This window comes from Cupressus sempervirens, chromosome 1 (genome assembly GCF_028749045.1).
Source record: "Cupressus sempervirens isolate cs-2001-9-10 chromosome 1, ASM2874904v1, whole genome shotgun sequence".
Lineage (NCBI taxonomy): Eukaryota > Viridiplantae > Streptophyta > Pinopsida > Cupressales > Cupressaceae > Cupressus > Cupressus sempervirens.
Window position 1 is genome coordinate 851,367,827 of NC_143118.1, and position 21,584 is coordinate 851,389,410.

General features: G+C 35.8%; 1 protein-coding gene across 2 annotated transcripts in view; it reads left to right on the plus strand.

Annotated features, from left to right (window-relative positions):
- LOC149580518 (FKBP-like peptidyl-prolyl cis-trans isomerase family protein) overlaps nucleotides 1-21,366 on the plus strand; it is a 99,880-nt gene extending 78,514 nt beyond the window's left edge. For both annotated transcript variants that reach the window (XM_089791641.1, XM_089791646.1), the window contains exons 6-8: nucleotides 20,412-20,457; nucleotides 20,744-20,814; nucleotides 21,061-21,366. In XM_089791641.1, coding sequence (XP_089647767.1) covers nucleotides 20,412-20,457; nucleotides 20,744-20,814; nucleotides 21,061-21,138 — 195 coding nt within the window. In that variant the 3' untranslated portion in view covers nucleotides 21,139-21,366. The remainder of the gene's footprint in view (nucleotides 1-20,411; nucleotides 20,458-20,743; nucleotides 20,815-21,060) is intronic.
- The last annotated feature ends 218 nt before the right edge of the window (nucleotides 21,367-21,584 follow it).

Here is a 21,584-nt window from a genome sequence, read left to right on the forward strand (position 1 = left end):
TATTTGAGTATTAAAATAGTAGTATTACAAGCTTTTCTTCTCATTTGTAGTTTTGTCAAAGTTGCTAAGAGGAAGAGGAAAACAGAGAGCAGCAACAACTGTAAGTAAAGATTGCATTTTGGAGTTGCAAAGAGAGGTTTCACATTCATATCTTCTTCATTCCAGGTATGTATTTCATTTTCCTTTTGTTTCTTTCAAACTTTTTTACTATTTGTTGTCATTTACTATTTTTTCTCATCACACACAGAGGGCATTTTGAATGAAACATTGAAATATCTTTTTTTTCAATAACTTTGCAGCACTAAATCACACTGCAAAATCTGAAAACACTAGCAACAATAGTGAGAGTGACTATGAGGGAAGTAGTGATACCATGGATGTTGCTATGGAAGAAACTCATCTATCACAAAGAAAAAGATCTACTGCTACTGCTAGGGTAGCCATAGGGGCTTCAATTAATGTGTATGTTCATAGAGAAGATGCAACAACCTCAGATTTATTTGAGTGCTCTTCCCAAATCTTCAAAAAATTATGCCAAAGGGCCGTTCAACCCAAAGAAACCTCTCCTACTATTTGACTAATGAGTAGAAAAATATAAGAATTTTTTTTGGGGGTAGTAGGGAATGGGAGTGCAATATATGTAAGACACATTATTTTGAGAGCTACACTAGTGCGTATTGCCATCTTTTAGGAATAGGTGGGGAAGGAGTCAAAGGATGCAAAGTGATTACACTAGGGGAAACAAATGAGGCCACTAGATTGCACATGGAGGGGGTGGGGGATTGAAAATGGGGAGTCCAAGAGAGAAAGTGCAAGCCAATATACCTATGAGTAGCACAACCCCCACAACCACTGCTAGTAAAGGAAAGGGAAAGAGGACCAAAAGAGAAACAAATGTTGCTGATTTGTTTAATCAGCAAGCAAAAGAGAGGGCTGAAGAGTTTATTGGTAGGTTTCTTTTTGCTCATGGTATACCATTTTGTGTGTCATGTTCCTCATTTTTTAAACAAATGTGCAAATATATATATATATATATATATATATATATACTGTTGGTCCCTCATTTATACCACATGGAGAGACAAAACTATGCACCACTTTCCTTGATAAAGAGGACAATAAACAAACATGGATGAGTGATGGATTCTCTATCATCATGGATGGGTGGACATATATCAAACATCGACCACTCATTAGTTGTATTGTCACTAGTACAACAAGCTCTTATCTTCTTAAAGCTATTGATTATATAGGGAAAAGGAAGGATGCATCCTTCCAATTTTATATTTTGAAGGATGCTATAGAATAGGTTGGACCTTCAAATGTTGTGCAATTAGTCACTGATTCAGCCCGGGTCTGTAAGTCAGCTGGAATGGTGGTGGAGAGTACTTATAAACACATTTTTTGGACCCCATGTTGTGTACATGCATTGAAGAACGCAAACGACATTGGAAAAATTGATTGATAAAGGATGTAGCATATGAGGCTAGAGATGTGCAAAAATTTATTTTTAATCATCACACATCTCTTGCATTATTTAGGACATTTTCCAACAAGAATTCCTCAAGCTCGTATCTAGTCACTACATTTTGTTAGAGAGGATGGTTGAGGTCCAAGAGGCCTTACAATCCATGGTGGTCAATGCACAATGGAATAGATGACATGAATTAAGCACTCTAGATAGAAGAAGCGTAAAACAAAGAATCTTGGATGATAATTGCTGGACCACAATTAGCTAAGAAGCTTAATAGTTGTTATTGCTGATTTGATAAAATTATTTCTGATTTTAGTGATATTATTGTCTATGATGTTTCTGACATGTAATCGCTTGCATTTTCAGTTACATTTTCTCCTTCATTGAGCCTATTGTGGCGGTCATTAGATATTCTTATATTGACTCTCCTAGCCTTGAAGAAGATTTATGAGACTTTCGATAGCATGCTTGGGCAGATTAAGCATGTTATTCATGCCAAAGGTCCTAATTTGGGGTTTTATGAGGAGCACCTTAAGCCCATTGTGATGTAAAGGTGGAACATAATGAACACTCCACTTTAAATGGCAGCCTATGCTGTCAATCCTAAATGGTATGCACCAAGGCCTAGGAGAATGCCTCCATCTAAGGATGAGGATGTGGGTCTCAATTCTAAATCTCGAGTTTTACTTTTGAATTTGAATTTTGATTTTCAAATTCTATTGTTGTCATTAATCATTATTTGACATTTGGTAATTTAATATGTTTTTATCTGTTTAGCATAGGTGGATGGCTTCTTCAAGGCCATTATAAAAAGGTATAATGATAGGGATGCTGTATTCTTCAGGAGCATTGGCTTGACTTTGCCAATCTTTGCGGTCTAACCTTTAGTAGGCTAGAGACTAAGACAGATAGAGTTACAGTAGCTCAAAAGGACCCTATTGGATACTGGTTGTGGCATGGTAGAGATACACCTAAGCTGAGAGTTTTTGCCATTCATCTTCTTTCACAGGTTGCGAGTTCCTCTATTGCAGAGAGGAATTGGTCCACATATAGCTTCATCCAATCAGCTAAGAGGAACAACCTTCCCTCTAAACGATTAGAGAAGTTAGTGGCTATTCACAATGTATTGTGCCTATAGGATTGACAAATTCCTTAGTATCATTAGACTGTAGCATTGCGCTAGGATGTTAATCCCAAGGATGCTATGTAGGTTGAGGGGATGAGCCACCTCCAGGATTGCTTGGGGTTCCATTGGATGAGGACCTTGCCTACCCCTAGCAGACTCAGAGGATGATCACAATGATGATGTTGATTCAGATTTAGATTTAGATTTCTAGAGGATAGCCTATATTTGGCATATACTATTTGGCATTTGCAAATACATTATTGATTTTTAATCTTGATTATTATGGACAAGAGACATCTTATTATGGAATTGAAACATCTTATTAGTATTTTAGTTGGACTAGTATTTGTCATTTGATTTCATGTATGATATTTGGAGCCTTTGGGCATTTTTGCTACATGTACGCCATATATATTGCAATGAGAGTGCTTAGTATTTTAATTTGTTATGTTACATGTATTGAGCTTTTAAAATGTCTATGATGAATGGTTTATGAATGTTATGTTATGCATATTTGAATTCTGTCTATATAAAAAAAATTCCCCTATGTTTTTAATCATCATCCCCTAAGGTCCATCCCGTAAATTTTGGCCTCGACCTATACCCGTACCGAAAACACATCCCCCTCACAGAAACTCTGTAGAGTATAGGATTATACTTTTTTGATTCTATAGTAACATGAGTGAATGTAATAATTGTGGATTTATCCCTAGGCTCCACATACATTAGCGATCTCGCCCTTTCTCTTGCAAGAATATCCCACTTTATAAGACTCCTAGTAGTCAAAATTGCTTTAGGGACCAACTCATGAGATACTTTGGCAAATAATATCCATGTGGCAACAAAGACAACATCCTTTACTTCTGGAGAATTTATAGGTGACATAAAGCAATGCCCACAAATTCTGAGTATGGGCTGCAAAAGCTCCCATAAAAGGGGAATTCCCCCCCCCCCCTCCCTACCTCGACCTTCCCTAGCCTGTTTTCATAAATGACCAAAGAAGAAGGCAGAAACAGTAGTTTCACCGAAAGATTTTCTATCACTAGACCATCGTCCGTGGTTTCCTCCGATGGATTTGTGAAACTCCCTTTGAATGTTATTTCCTCCTCTTCGAAGAAATTGATCACAAAGACAATCTGTATTGGGTTCTTCCTCTTTGAGGAATGTTTTCAGCCATAAACTTGTTGGCTAAATATTTTGTAATCCACTATAACCACAACTTACAAAATAGGAACAACTCAATAATAGGGGTGGCTCCCTTCTTACCGTAGGTGGCTACAACAGAGACCTAATTGGAATTAACAAATAGGTGATTCACGAGATCAACTCCTCTTCTTTTAGGAATGATCTTATACTAACAACTATTTGCAATTTAACAAAAGGAATATACTGCTATGGTAATATAGGTGGCTTAAGAATTGACGTAAGAACAACCTTAAGACCACAGTTATAACTAGGTGATTGATAACAAGAACCCAAAGTCTCCTACAAGCAATCTTCTTGAAACAAAAGGACAAACAACTAACAAAGCTCAAAGTCTTTTGCTAACTATCCAAGTATAAAATCATATAGCAAGAAATAAAACTCAAAAGTCTTTAAATCCTAGTACTTGCAGCCACTATCACACTATAATAATCTTGTTTATGAAAGCACAAAATCTTCCAAAAACAATACTAATTTCTTGAATGCTTCACAAGGAAAGAAGTAACAAAGATGAATCAATCGATGAAATTCAAGAGACAAAGATGAACTCCCAAGTATCACAACACAAAATTTGGGAAAAACTTGCTTCTTTATTCACTTCAAAGATTTGCAACAAGAAATACAAAGCCATCTAGTCACAAGCCCAACCTTTTCCTATAAACAAAAAGATTATTATTTACAATGAGCTCTCTCCTTTATATAGGAAAAACGAAGATAGAAAGGTGGAGGAGAAAGTGGAACAACCTCAACCACCTAAACTTATCTTTAACTATCTACTTTGACTTTTATCAAAGTTGCATGCCTAATGCGATTGCAACTTAACTACATGAGCTGATTATATAGAAACATGTTATCTTGTGTTTGCAACATAGATGCTCTTTACACGTAGCTTTCCTACTACTGTTGTACTTAAAACATATGGAAAATTGAAATGTTCATAGTGTCTTAACAATCTTTGCAAACTTTTGCAGTGAGTTCTGCACAACCTTGACATTGGACTCACCGGTGTACTCAACAACTATTATGATCCTTTGATATGTGCTGGCTGCCTCTGAAATTTCTTTAATAGAAATTTCCTTTTTGCTTTGTAGTTCGTCAAGTGAACACTTCCAACTTTCAAATGTGTTCATTATACTGAGATTGGAATCATCCGCTTCAAGCTGTAAGCGAATTGCTTCAATGAACCCTATATGAATATCTTCCTCTTTGTTGAGTTCTCCATTCTCAGTGATTACTCCACATGACAACTTGTTGTAGCATTTGCTGATCATGTGTTATTGTTCACCAATCTTCAATACTGCTGTCTTTACATCCTTCATCAATTGTTGCAGGACTTGTTCCTTGTTAATCATCACATGCTTGTAATCATGATACATCTCAATAGATGAGATGACTTCATAATCACATAGACCATCCAAATCAAGCTCCTTTATACTTCTCCAACAAACAAGGTCCCTATCCAACAACTATAATTGTCTTTTAAGTGATCCTTGAATTTCACTTAATTGAGTAGTAGCTTCTTTTCCCTTCCTCAACACCCTATAAATATCACGAATGAGTTGATAACCTTGTGATTCAAAACTGGCAGCCCATTCATCTACAACTTGTGCCTTTCTTTTGATCTTTTTGGTACAAATGTCTAGAACAAATTCAGTACCTGAAGAAGACTTCTTCAGTTCCTCAACGATCCCAAAGAGACTTGCATTCTCCTCCTTGAGTTTGCTTTTTTTGTCCCATAGTTCATCATTCTTTCATGTTAGGAAGTTGACGACCTCATATGCATCCTATTGATAACTCAACATAATTTGTTTACCGAGTTCAACTCTTGTAATTATGTAATCAGCGGGTTGCATGTCTTCAGTAGATTTCAACACAAGTGGTTCAACTACTTCAGCATACTTATTGTGATTTTCATCCACCACAACTCGGGAAACTGTCTTGGCTTTCTTATTGTTTGAGATTCTTGGCTTGGTCATCGTCTGTCAGACTCCTTAGGTCGGATTTCCTCTTTCCTTCTCTTCTGCGTGACAGTACTCAACCATGGAGGAAGACTGAAGGAAGATGCATTGGCTGAAGCGGTAGTCACCGTAGTTAACTCTGGATTGCTTTGCATGACAATTGTGACTATAGTATGTGCCTCTTTTTGAATGGCCATGGGAGTAGGGCTACTATGTATAACTTCAGTCGTGAATTGCTCAAATTGAGCTGAAGTCACATCAAGCAATGTTGTAGAACGAATAGTGGCAGTAGGAATGGACAAAGAGTATGTATAAAAAATACTCCCATAATCATACTGATCCCCCCCATTTCTAATGCAAGTGCAACTGAGGATATGGGCAATGTTGGCGTGATGATCACAGGATCTCCAACAGATGGATGCTTTGCAGAGAATTTATCCATAGTTATGCCAAGGGGTGAATCATGAGATTCATTTGATACTGGTGCTGAATTTGGAAGAGAAGTTGTGGCAAGAATCTCAAGAGGACATAAAACTTGCGGCGAAGGCTCCTTTGATTTTCTCGCTTCATCATCACTTGGGTCAACTTGAATTGATTGAATTTCAATCCCTTTTACCTTAAATGCTCTTGAATCCTTACCTCTGATAGATAGCTTGGGCAAACTCTGAGCAAAAGGTTCAAATGTAGATCAAGATGTCCCATCTTTACCTTTACCCTTTATTTCTGATCTCAAACCAATTGGACCAGCAAGATCAAAGTCTTTATTAGGCTTCATTTCAATGCATTTGAGACCCCTTCTTTTCATCCAAGTTTTGGTATTAGCAAGAATAGACTGAAATCTATCCCAAATTGAAGTACTTTTCTTACATGACCAAGTAGGAGGAAGAATGGGTAACTTATCCACATCATGCTGAAAATATTCAGGATCTAGGATTTGATCATCATCTTCAAATCTAGGAGGGATTGATGCCAAGTTGAAATCCACAATCTGCTTCACAGTCAACTGAGTATAATCCATACACCATATATCCACCTCAGTATGTACATCAATGCAGAGATCTTCTAGACGATGTATGTGTAAGAACTGCTTTCATCTTGTCATGTAACCCTCTCCAGTCAAAACAACTCCTGGCTGCAAATCTTTTCAGCGTGATCCTTTGGAGCTCAAACTCCATGTTCTTTGCTTTAGGCATAGTATCCAATGAGCACCCACTAATCTTCAATGGGTTATGTGATGAGATCCCCACTCCTGGCTGGCGCAAACTAGATTGATAAGCTTGTACCTCAATAAGTTGTCTTGCCAATTCCATGAGTATAATTTTATCAGTAGGCTACCTTCGCAATGTGTATGACTCTCCCTTGAAGCATCCAACTCGCGGATTTGTGAAGTTGGGAAATTGTAAGAACATACAACCATACTAATTTACCTTGTTCCACGCTTCATCAGAGAGTCACTTGTTTGGAGTTCTTTATCAAGCAAGCACATGAAATGCCCAAAGAAGGCGTCCTGAACCCTTCGGAAATGTATCCGACTTTGCTTCAAAGGCAATTTCTCATAGTACTCCCACACATGAACTATAGATCTATCATTTTTTGTTGACAAACCAAAAAAGTACCCAGGATAGCAGCAATATATACCATGTAGGAGTTCATATTGAACACACCAGTAGAAAATACATTCACCAACTGCTCACATATTGAATCAGTCACTAATTCAGCCCAAAACACATTCTTTTTTGACCTTATTATGAGCGAGATGTACTTATACATCCAGGGTTTGAAGGTGTTTGAATCCTTGAGCCCTGCCAAGTGATTGAGTAATGTAATGAGATCATTGATTTCCTCCTTGAAATCACATCGGTGCACGCCCTTTATTGACATCTAAAAAGGTTGGGCCTCTTAGTGATCAACCAGTTATCATTGACAAACTTGCTACAATAAGCAATATCCTCACTCCACCACTCCATAGCCTTTTGTTTCGTAATGTTTGTAACAACTGGAGTATGAGGAACATGAAAAATAAGATCAATAGTCTCAGGGTCAAGACTAATGATAGTATTGCCATCTTGATCTCTGATGGTTCAAGAAGATGCATCAAAGTGTTAAGCACATGCAAGAATAAATTCTGGCTAATGTGCTGCCAAGGGGAAAGTGGACAAGAAATGAATATGATTCTTCTTGATCCATGTCATATTCTCGATATCTTCAGCATCAACTCTTGCGAAGAAATCTTCAGTGTTCATGTGAGATATATCAATACCTTGTACTTCATCACAATAGGAAGTTACTAGTGACAGTGGAATGAAATTATGATACTGATCGTATTGATACTTCATCTTCTTTTTGTCTTTGCCCTTTGCTAGAGTAGGTTTTCTTGTCATTGCAAAATAGTACGCCTGCGCAAAATGGTATGCCTGCACTACTGTCACATAAAATCCCATAAAATGAGAACATCTTCATGTGAAGGATCGATAACAAGATTTTGGCTGTAAAAACACGGGTGTTGGACAAGGTATGAATAGGGAAAATGAATGTAATCATTAAAGATAGAGAATAAACAATGGGTCAAGCTCATAATGGCTAAAATACGAGTGAAATAGCCAAAAATGGGGTTTTTGGAGTGAATTCATATGCAACCAGCAAGCTTGGAATAATGAATTAAGTGAGCAAGGGGAAAAATGAATAACACATTGAGCATCTCATGTTTTAACAAGTGAAAAATGCAAAACTCTATCCATTAAGCATGTGGGAGAAACTTCGACGATAGGGCAACCATATAGAAGTACATGAAATGCGTAATGGTGAGGTTTTAACTTACATTCTCATGTGGGGGAAAAATGAACTTGTATTTCTTTGAAGAGTAGGATTTTACACCCGATTGCATATGTAAGAAATAGGAGACCTGGTATATGCAACTTGGAGAAGAAGACGAAAGATAGAAGCAACTTCATATATACAAAAGAGATGCACATCTGAAAATGGAAAAGACAAAGATTTGCAAGAACTTCAGACAAATATATACAAATGCCTTAGAGAAAATAACCAAAGAAAATTACCTCAACTCCACGAAGAATGAGAAAGACAAGTCTTTATCCAAAACTTGAGCAAATCTGAAATAAATTCAAGAGATCTAGGATTTTAGATTTGTCCAACAGCCAAAGACTCATATAGATTTTGAAATCCACACAACATGGTTCGAATTTGGACATGTGGAGATGGTTAGAGAAATGCAATGCCCAAAATGTGGAACAAATTTTGACCTAGCAACTCCATATGCAAAGACATAAAAATGGCATATAGGGCATAGATTGGCTTGTAAAAATGATGAAAAACAAGCTAAAAATCGAAACCCTTACCTTAGAACTCTCCTTGAAAAGTTTCAATACCAAAACACATGAGAAAGCAAGGTATCTTGGTGGAGATCAAGCCCAAAACGGGCTCTTTTTGCCCAAACGCATATATAAAAACATATGTAAATACTTAAAAAATTGCCGCCTATGCCTTTAATGAGGAAATCACGAGTTAAGATGCTTTTTAGAGGAGAACTAACATGTCACAAACATGTGCATGTTGGACAAAAATTGCCGCCAATCTCTTAGTGAAAATACCTTGCAATAATATGCCCAAAAAACTTCTCCACAAATGCTAATGGTTTAAACACATTTCTTGAATATAAATGCATATTTCAACAACATGCAATAGCATAACTTTATGAGGACCTGTTTAATCGCTACCTTCAAATGTGTTTTTGAAGATCAAATACATATACCAAAATACATGTAATAGCATTAAAAATCACTACTTTGGCTCTTTTAGAGGAAAACACAATTTGGAAAGGCAAAAACATGTATTTGAAAACATGTAGATCCTCTAAAAATTGCCACTCCTCTTTATGATGTGTTCTAAAGAGGTTTTAACATGCTTTGATATATGCATTCTCTTGAAAAATTGCCACTACATGAAATATATAAGCTTCCTAGTGGAAAATGCGATTTTAGAAACCATTAACTTACCTCTTTTAATATATATGCAATAGTCTTCAAAAGCGCCACTTTTGGATTAAGCTAAAAGGGAACAATGTATTTTAATTAACAACATATGTATTTGGGTCCAAAATTGCCACTTTAGCTCAAATTTTCATTTACATGTTATAAAAATATGCAAATGAATTTGAAAAGCCCTCTTGAATGACAATTAAAAAATACATATGCATTTGATTATTAAAAATGTACTTTAAATACAATAACATATGTAATCATATTTTAAAAACACACTTTTATTGATGCTGGTACTTCAAATTGATTGGGAGTGGGGTTTTATGAAGTGTTTTGCTTGTGGATATCTGCAATATGAAATAAAAATCCTACTCTACACACTTAAGTTGTCCCATGTAATTATATTTAATATCTCACTATAGTTTTTAATAAAGTAACATGAAAAATAGTCTAGAAATAGGCTATTTTCATAAAACATAAAAAACTATGGTTAAATCAATTTAGAATGAATTGAAATTTAAAATGGACCACAAAATCTACTTTAAATATTAAAAATAACTTTATTTTGCCAATAAAAAACCCACTTTTATGAGGTTTTCAATAAATATGCAGTTGACCTGAAAAACCCCACTTTTTTCCCTATAACTTGAGCTGGAGAACTCTGATCTGGGCCTAAGTTAGCTCAAATTGAGCAGAATTCCAAGGGCTATTTACCTAAGGCAAAAACAAAAACAAAAGCTATTTATAACACGAAGAAAAACAAAGAAAACACATGAAAGTTTATCAAAAATTGAGTATTTGTGGTCCAAGAAGAAAAACTCTTACCAACAAACAGTTGGGGATAATCTCGACAGAAAATCTTCAATAGAACACACAGACAACACTGCACAAAGAACAATACAAAGATATTGAATTGTTTTCTTGACGCCTCATCATTGCGTTAAAACAAAGGGGATGCACCTACAAATCCATGAGAAAATTGCGCAGGGTTGCCTCAATTTTGTGATGTCAAAATTGAGGAAAACACAATTCAATCGAATGACTGCAAGCATCAAGTTCTTCCTCTCTTGAATGAAACCTCTTATGCTTGTTGGGCCATCCTAAAAGCATTTAGAGAATTTAATAATAGTTCATGGAACTAAACTATGTTGAAGAGAAATATCAGTGCTAGAAGCATACATGGCTCACTTTCCCAATGTTATTGCATGAATCAAGGTCATTGGGAGATGGGGAGACTTAGAGGTCTCCGGTACTGGGATGGGGGTACTTGGAGATGACAATTTTTTTTAATAGATTAAAGAGTCTAATACAAAATACAAAATTTGAAAATAGTAATATTGTAAAACGAAAAGACTGAAGTAAATAATAATAGTAATGTCACATTAATATAGAGTCAAATATTTCAAAACTCACATAATCACAATATTGTATCTCGTTGGTGTTAATTGTTGCATTAAAAACATTAAAATGAGGGCTAAAATATATACAATATTTAATATTATATTTTACACTTATATTTTATCAAGAGACTTTGGGGAGACTTCACTTTTGGGATTAGGAGACTAGTAGACTTAGGAGAATTTGTCATGAAGTTTCCAACCTTTTTTGAGGTCTCTGGAGACGCAAAAAGTCTCCAGGTCTCCTTGAAACCATGGCATGAATTAATAACTACATTATAAAATTCATGAACATGAAATACTTATATCTTTATTAATTAATCTCAAAACCTTAGTCCACTCCCTCTAGACGAGGGACACAATAGGAGCAATTAGGTCGAGCTTTTAGATCTATCCGACAATTGCATCACTATCAATAAAAAAACTGCAAAGTATTAGAACATCCATCCCCATCCCCATACTGCAAAAACAACACTAATCATTTCTACAATAGTCTCCTTCATCAAGTGTGAGACATAGAAATGACAAACAAAGTGACATGAGAATCTCAATAATCAAAATTATGCATAATCAAACACAATTTGTTGGACTTAGAAGTCTTGGAAAGCAACAACAATTAAATTGCACCCTTGTAATACGAGAATCTAAATAGATTAATACGCATAGATGTGCTGGGAATTATTATTATATTTAAAATCTTCAGTGACATCTAGGAAGAGAATCGTTAAGGAATCAGTACAAAGCACAAGAACGAATATTTTGTATGTTTGGGCGCTCTTCACTAAAATGAATGATTGTCATCGGTAGAAATTGTGTATCAGCCGACGGGTCCCTTCGGGAAGGAAATTGTGTATCAACCGACGGATCCCTTCGGAAAGGTTTTTATGTAACGACATGTATGTGGCCGACGGACTCCTTCGGGAAAGTTCTTCGGAAAGTATTTATAACCCCTTCGGGAAGCATTGTATTGATCCTATCATCATATCTTACCATCGAGTATAATGTACTGTTGGTATATGCGAATAATAATAATAGTTCTGCTGTTTTCTGTTCGGTGTTCGTGTCTATTTCCTGTGTGCATTGCTTGATTAATCCATACGGTAAACAATGATCGCTTCTCATTTGTGTAAATTGACTTCTACTTGTAGAGAGGTCAATGGTATTCCTATGCCAATAGTCCTTGCATATATTCCATCCATGCACAGGTAAATTGTCCACGGGAGCTCAACATGATTAGCAGATAAGAGAGTATCATGTTCTCACTAGACGCTAGGTATCCATGGCATTAATCAACAATAAAATATACTGTGATTCTCTAGAAATAACAGTGTGTGTGAAACCTCCAGCAATGGATAGACTTATTAAGTCCAGAAAAGCCTCTTTAGAGATGCCAATATGAAATTATGACACCGTTCAACTCTTGATCAGGCTTGTGACCTATCACTTATGATTTCACAAGATAAGGCCAATGATCTGTAGATTCCCTTTGCTTGATTACTTGCTATAGAATCAAATACAAAATGCCTTTGTTTTTTCAAATTGTGACTAGCGAGATGCTGCTCTGGAATAGATGAACTTGTAATGATATAGACAATAATCGACTCTTTTATATTCACAAACAAATTATTCTCTTACCATCGACTGTCTCTTTCCATCAGCTACTAGAACCACAATAGAGTGCTTAAGAAAATTTGTTCATGTCTTTTCTTAACCTAGCTTTGATACTTTGTTGGTTTTTTTTGATGTACTTGATTAACCATGGGCAATGACATTGCCCTCCCGGCCATAGATGAATGACTATTGCCTTCCCCAAGCTCTACAAATTAGCTTATTATTTGATCTATTGTAAAATTGTGTGTATTTCAATTTCAAGAGGAAGATTTAATCTTCGTTTATACCTATTGGTGGTTCCCCTTACCAAGGGTCACCACTCTTCACATGTGGCCTTTTTAACTTAATAAATGTCTCATATAATCAAATTATGTATTAATCATTTATATAATTATTAAATTATCAATAATATAATTATATTATCACAACCTTTATGTTCTATGTCAGCCTGAAGGAATTCGACCATAGCTACAATTAACATTAATAGATCACACCACTCCTACTTAATTAAATTGTCATTTAGCTATTGTTTCATTTAATTAATTTGATTGTTGGGCTTGTAAAAGAGGTCTTTGATTTAATCAATATCACTGACTTGAATTTGATATCATTGACTTGTATTTAATTACTTGCAAGGTGGCTTCCATCATTTGCACTTACGTGGGGAATCTCCTATTGAGACATGGACATGATAGTTCGCCCTCCCCAAGATTGCTTGTCCTCAAGCAATTTGAGGTTTGAAGGATTGATGATCTCCTTCCTTCCTAGACAAAGTTTTCCTCAAGTAGGCCCTTCCACTTGATCAAGAATTCAGGAATAGACTTATTTCTCAATCGCTTCTCTCTCATCTTGAGAACAACTTCTGGCTCCAAGATTAGCTTACCCTCATCATTAAGCAAAGCTAACTCCACACATGGGGTGACTTGTTTCCCTAGTACTTTCTTTAATCAAGATACTTGAAAGATGTCATGGATACAATTGTTCTTAGGTAACTCCAGTTTGTAAGCTACTTCACCTACCTTTCGCAGAACTTATATGGTCCATAGAATCAAGGCTTTAGTTTTTCCGCTCTGCTTACCTTGATAGAAGATTGCTTATATGGTTGTAGGCTCAAGAAAACTAATTCTTCAACTTCAAAAGACCTTTTGGGATGGTTTCGGTCAGAATATATCTTTTGTTGATTCTTTGTTTGATGTAAGTTGTCTTTTATGGTATTCATAATGTGTATACTAAGTTGTACAAAATCTTTTACCTGTGGTACTTGACTTTCTCGTGAAATCAAACTTCTGAATGTGGTTGATTTGTATCCATACAATGCTTGAAGGCTTCTTCAACATGTGGTGAGTGGCATTGTACCAATACTCACTATGGTGCAACCATTTTATCCACACGTTTTGCTGGCCTGGAACACAATTCTTCAAGTATCCTTCTGTCCACCTGCTAACAATTTCGGTTTGCCCATCCATTTAAGGGTGATGATGGAAGCTTGTCATTGATGAAGGAGAATGTCGTGTACATGCTATGCCTATTTTCATTTATGTCAACATAATTTTGTTGACTTATTTTGTTATTGCTTTCAAAATTTCAATAATTCTGTCAATCCTGCTTTGGCTTGCATTACTCTGCGACTTCAGATTTGGGCATGAGATTTTGACAGAATCTTTCGGTCTATTAGATGCCTCTATATTCAAGTTTGTGTGTGTTCTGGCACTTTGGTCAGATTGCTGCTTCGTTCGAAAGTTCAGTTCACCCATTACTCTCTTCTTCCGAGACATAGCAAGTTATCAATTTTTCCACATTTCTTTGGATGGATGTTTTTTGTCTTATGATTTTGGGATAAGGGCAAGGTGTGGATGAAACATGTGATTTCAAGTTGGTGACAATCATTGTTATATTTTGGCTTACCTATGAAAGCAAAACTTATGGTATACTTTGAGGTGAAATGTATACAAACTATTACGACTTGGTGAAGTTTTAAGTAGGAGATAATTTCCACAGCAAGTCAAATTGTGATATTGCTATCAGGATTTAACTGTGTGATTTTGAGTCAAACTCATTGACCCATGTTTCCTGAGTAGTGATTCAACACGAATCCATCTCTCATGGTGAAGTGTGTTTAGCTGACTCGAAATATGTTTGGGATTGGTATATATACATGCATACTTTTTGTATGAGATAGGTACGAAGGTGTGAGAACATGCGAAAGAATATACAGTGATATATGACAAAGTTAGATGTGAGTTGTTGAAGAACAAATGAAGTGTGTTAAGTCCATTTTCTGAGCTTTAAAGGAAGAAGTTTTTGTGCATATGTCAGATGCAGTTGTAATTACTTATTTTGTTCATCCATCCTACTTTGGGCAGAAATCCTTTATCTATTGGGCAATGAGCCCTCTAAGAGTGCACCTTGCATTGAGCACTTGTAATATATTATAACCAGTTATACTATATTGAGAGTTAACCCTCTCTGTGGTTTTTTCCCATTTGGGTTTTTGACGATAAAAAATTTGGTGATCTCTTGTGCATGTTTCGTTCTGTTACATAGATCTTAAGAAGAATTTGCAAAGTAATAAGTAAATTGATTCCAATTTTTAAGTGTTGAAGAAAGTTTAAGGGAATAATGATTCACCCCTTAGTATTCTGGCTTTTCAACAGGTGATAATGTTTTCTAGGTGTGAGTTAAGTTTCTGCTAATCAAAAGAGATCATGTCAGCATGGGCTAAGGAATATGTTGTTCCAGCCATTGACAATGTTTCTTGGAAGATCATGTTATTGGAAGTTTTCTTTGAAGAATAATTCTGTTATTTGTGGAGCTTGATGTTCAATAGAGATCACCATGAAATGTGTGTACCTGGTGAGCCAATCTACCACAACAAAGATGCAATTCTTCTCTTGAACTTTAGGTAACCTTGTTATGATGGCCATGCAAATACTATATGATTTTGTGACCTGCTGGGTGGCTTTTCTTAGTTTTGTTTTTCTGCTCGATCATGCATTCTTGTGCATGCTTTAGGACATCTCTCTCAAGCCCTTTCCAAGAATATTTCTCCTGTATTTGCTTGTAGGTTTCAAAATACCCTTGGTGACCTGCTAAGGGGTTGTGGCGATATTATATAATAATTTTTATCCTTCATTCTCAAGTTGGGCACAAGAAATATCCTATCCTTATATAGGATGATCTCTTGCGGTACTTTGTACTCTTCATTTGGAAAATTCCCTTCTAGTATATCATTGGCCTGTAGGTCTTTTACATACTTTGCAATGATGTCATTTTCCCAATCTTTGGTGATGCTTGTTATGGCGTTCAAATGGGGTCATCTGGTCAAGGCATTTGCTGCCACATTATTTGTCCTCTTGACACACTCAATATCAAAATTGTAAGCTTGTATTTTGCTTACTCACTCATGCTAGCAGTCATTTAGATCTTTTTGATTTATGAAGAACCTTAAGCTATTATTATCTGTTTTGACATTGAATTTAATACAGACCAAGTATTGTTTGACTTTGGCCAAGAAATGCATGATGGCCAACATTTCTTTATTGTAGAAAGAAAATGCTTCTCAGTTTCTGTGAGCTTGCAAATTTCAAATGCTATGTGTTGCATATTTTGCATAAGAACTGCTCCAAGTCCTTCTCAGTTTTTGTGAGCTTGCAAATTTCAAATGCAATGGGTTGCGTATTTTACTATTTTGTATATGAATTGCTCCAAATTTTTCCCTAAAAGCATCACATTGCAGTTCAGATTAGGGTATGCACTCATTGCTTCCTTCAGTATTTCAAGAGTCTCTTGAGATGCTTCACTCTAGACAAAGGCCCCCTTTTTGGTAGGTCTATGAATGCTGCAGTTATTTTGGAGAACCCTTTTACAAAAGGTCTATAGTAATTATGTAGTCTCATGAGGCCCCTTAGTTGTTAGGGTTTTGGGTTTTGTCCATTCCTTAATGGCTTTAATCTTTTCTTCATACACACTTCCCGCCTGTGGATTAATCTTGTGGTCCAGGTAAAGGATCTCATGAAGGCAAAACTTACATTTTGAATCTCTCAAATACAAAGATTCTTGTTTCCAAATGCTTAGGACTTCTTCAATGTGTTTGAGATGTTTGTGCCATAGATGGAACTTCTTAGTTGTTCCTTGAATACACGATTCATTCACAATTGAAATGTTGGTGGGTAATTTGTTAATTAAAAAGGGAGGACTAAAAGCTCAGAATTCCCATAATGACATCAAAAAGTAGTTTTAGGAATGTCATCTTTATCATCCTTATTTGATGATACTCTGATTGTGAATCAATTTTGGAGAAATATTTAGATGCATGGAGTTCGTTGATTACCTCGTAATCTTGGTATGGGGTATTGGTTCTTTATTGTTTTCTTGTTTAAAGCCCTATAGTCTATACACATTCTCATGATACCATCAATTTTCTTGACTACTACAATAGCTGATGCGAAAGGACTAGAATTAGTCAAAATATGACTAATTTATAGTAGTTCCTTAATAGTTTTTTCAATCTCTTTGAGTTTATAGGGGTGTCGATTGGGTGTGGTGGTCACATGTATCACCCCTTCGAATTCTATTGTATGCTCAAATCCTTTTTTTGGGGTAGCGGGGGGGGAATGTCATCAAGTACTTATATTTTCTCAAGATCAGTTGGATGTCAATGTGGATTTTTTTTCTATGGGTGAAGGTCTTATCAAGGATCATGCATTGAGCATCCCACTCTCCTTGTCCATATCTAAAAATTCTTTCCAATCTTTTGTAGGAGACCACTTTTGGAGATTTGTTGGGTAACCCCTCTAAGGTGACATCTTGTCCCTCGTGTTGGAAATGAACTTTCAAGCTTGAGAGGTCAAATATGAAGTATGCAAGGTTGTATATCCAATGGGTGCATAATATTACATCGACATCCAATGGTACTAGATAGAAATCTTCTGTGGAGAGGTGTTTCCCTGATGTTATTTCTAGTTGGGAAATTATTTTGTTATAGCTAACCAAAGCTCTTGTAGTCATGCGCTATAAATCCTTTAAAGCTTTTGGGTCTCAACTTTATTCTTGCAAGTAATTTTTCATCAATGAAATTGTGGTGTCCCACTATCCACTAGGATGATAATCTTATATCCCCTGAAGGTGCTTTTGATTTTGAATGGATGTCTCTTAGAGGCTTGAGAGATGCTAGAAAAGTTCTATGCTCTTCATCTTCATAACTTGTCTTCTTGCTAGGGTTTTCTTTGATCTCCTCGTTAGTGGTTACTTCCATTTTTCTGGGCTTGGCCTCCCTTTCCACATACGTGTCCACATTCCAATGGTTCTTTACATTTGAAGCTCAAATTCTTCCTTTTTCGTTCATCTTGTTAGTCTTGGGTGTTCTTATATGGGTATGCATGTTTGGGTTCTCAATCATATTACAACAGAGGCATGTACTTCCTTGGTGTCTCCACCAATGCTTTTTTATCTTTATGAGGATAATTGGAATGTGAGTTGCAGGTTAATTTTTTTTACTTATATTTTGAATGGCCTTTTGAATTGCTTCTTCCAAGTTTGTTGGGTCCAAAGCACTCACTATGATTCTAATCGATTCTTTGAATCCCTCCAAGAAGAGTTGAGTGAGATTTTTGGTACCATTACAACTCATTTTTGGAATTCGGTGGCAAACTCTTCCATTGTTCCTTCGTGTTTTAGCTAACTCTTTTAAGTATCATTATGGATGCTTTCGATAGAATCTTTTGGTGAGTTTTTGTGTAAATTTTCCACAAGTGGATGTTTCTAAACAAAACACTTTTTAACAAAATGCAAAAAAGGAAACTTCTTAAACCAACTTAGATAACCATTATAAAAACATTACAATATTTTAATACCATCCCTTAATGATCATCATTCTAATTACCCTACAAAAGACATAATTTCTAGGTCTTTTTGTTACCAATGTATCGAAGGCTGCCCCCTCCTCTTTAGAGCGCTCTATGACATAAGCCTACTATTGAGACCCTCCTTGGTCCTACAGAGCTTTTGCATATGACTAAGATAACTGCAGCCTTCAAAAAATATTATTTTTTAGGAAAAAACTATAAAACCAACTATAATGTTTTAGGAATTTTTTTATAAAACCTGGAATAATCTTTTAAGGAAACAATATATAGACCCAACATATATCACACAAGAACCTTGGATGTTGAAACAAATTTCCAAAATAACCTTCATGCAGTAACATGGAACCTTTTCGTGAGCAGGGAAAAAAGGAACTTTAGCCAATAGACACGTCTTTATGTTCCTTAGAAAAATGATGTTAGAAGAATTTCGAACTAGATACGTTGCACAAAAAAGACCAAATGTGGCGTAAAAAATATACAAACCTTTGTCTTCCACAACCATCGTACGCTGAAGGTGCAGGTAGCAAAGATCACGATCGATCTTCATTGCAGAAGATAGGGAAAAGACCAACTTGTCGCAAGAAAACCAAATGCACGAGTTTAAAAATGGGTTTCTAAGTCATTGAAAGCCTCAAAAGTTGCATGATGTTTAGGCAAAATACTATGTGGCTTGAAACCCTTAGAAACAACAAAATGAAACCCTTAGAAATAACAAAACGAAACCCTCAGAAAAACACTTATCACAAACAAAAACACCACCAACAGAAATCTCGGGGACACAAATAGCAACACATGAATCCTAGACCATAAACCGCCTATGATTTATAGGAAGGAGACCCTCAATTTTTTAATTTTAAAACAATTCATTTTTTTGTGGGAAAAATTCTAGCTAGAGCGTCGCATTGTTGTTAAAAAACTTGCTAGAACTGAAAGAACCCCATAGAACCACTTGAATTGTGGCTTCCATCCTTTCCACTCATGCTGGGAATCACCTATCAAGATGGGGGCATGAAAGGAGTAGGCTAAAAGGCACTTAAAGGTAAGCTTTGAAATGGAGGTCATAAAAATGCATGGAAATGCATAGTTAATGATTCCTAGATTCTAAAATTTGTATTTCAACCGGAAAACAAGCTACTTTCTGCACAAGTTTTGCTTGATATTGTGTAGAGCTTTTCATTTGGGACTGCTAAATGCAGGATGAGAGAGATTTGAGCAAGCTACAAAAAGCTGTCTCAAATAGGATTGAGGTTAGTTATTTCTGAAGAAGTGGAGGCCTACATAAAATGCCTTTCTGAATTACTGAAAGGGTCACAAAGAGTGGCGATGGTTATTTATCAGTTATATCACCTATCATTGAGATAGAAATCTATTTTCAATGTTTATTTCATTTAAATGATGAGTGTAACCAATAACTATAAACATATTTTGTAGAGCAAAGCAACATTTTTAAACAATTAGTTACATTTTCCTTCAGTGTGGAACTTCCTCAAAAAGGATTTCCTAAGACTTTTGCTTTGCCTCCTATATCCAATCTGAACATATTCTATTTATATATTTTTAATTGTAGAAACCAAAGTCACCACTTCACAGTTATGTCTTATCAGCCATTAGTATCTGGCTTGGACCTTTTTTGTAGACTCTTTCCCATGGCCACTTCCTAAGCTGCACGTTGTGAATTCTTTTATTTTATTCTAGTTTTAGATTTTAATAAAACAGTTGTACAGATAAGCATACAAATATCTTCTTTAATTTTCACGCTGAAAAATTGGTATAATCTTTACAGATCATTGCAGGACTGAAGGAAGTTCTAATAGGCATGAGAGCAGGAGGTCAGTTGGATAATCTTAGTCGACTCAGTTTTGTGTCTTTATGTTTGAATCCCTATTTAAAATTTTGTGCACGGTTACAATTCATGAAAACTTAGCTATCACCTGCAGATATCCAAACTGTTGCACTAGAAGTACATGAATTTTTAGAGATCTTATATAAATAAAAATGCTTATTTGAGTTTTGTTTTCAGACTTTATCACGAAGCATTAAAAATATATACCCCTGAAGGCTATGAAAGAACATGTATTTGACAATACTAATTTACTGGATTGAATGTTGAGACAGGGAAGAGAAGAGCTCTTATACCTCCTTATGTTGGTTATACCACTGAAAATCTTGAGCCTCAACCTCTGGAGGTTAGACATTTCTCTGCTCTTACAAGCACTATGAGTTTTGTTTCTAGAATTTCAAAACATTCCTAGTTGGAAAATTAATTTGATAGTTATTTTGATTTCATTATTGTGAATTCACTGACCATTATCAACTCATCAATCTTCATATACCTGTAATAAATCTGAGGTTGTATAAAATCTTGATTTCAGCAAAGTAATTCTCAGCTATGTTACTGTATCTTCTATTATTAACAGTAGCATGATTTGCAGTTTGGACCTCGTAGAAGCCTGTTATCCCATGTGAAGGAGTCATTGGTTTTTGAAGTGCAGGTGCTGAAAGTCTTGTGAATGCTGTGCATTATTCATCAGGCTATGCACAATCTGAAAAAAAATGATAGTATATAATGGTCAAGTGTTTGGTAAACCGATACTTATTATTTGAGAAGCATCATTTCATGATACAGAGAGCTAGATTTACTATGTTGCATCATCTGTAAATTACAAATTTCCAGATTCCATCGTATACATGAGATGTTTTGTAGTAGTTTCTTTTTAATCATCATGATGCATTACCCATATGTGATAGTACTTTCCTTGTGCTTAGACTATGGGGTGATGGAAGCACGAGATCTTCATTCTGAGATTCCAAAGAGAGAGAGAATGGAATAAATTACCTTAAATGTCCATAAATGGCCAGCACTTATCAGTGATAGGAATAGATGGGAGCACCTAAAACATCTATCTAACAAAGTATGATTTTCTATTAAGGCCTCAGTGAGTTCAAACGAGAGCTG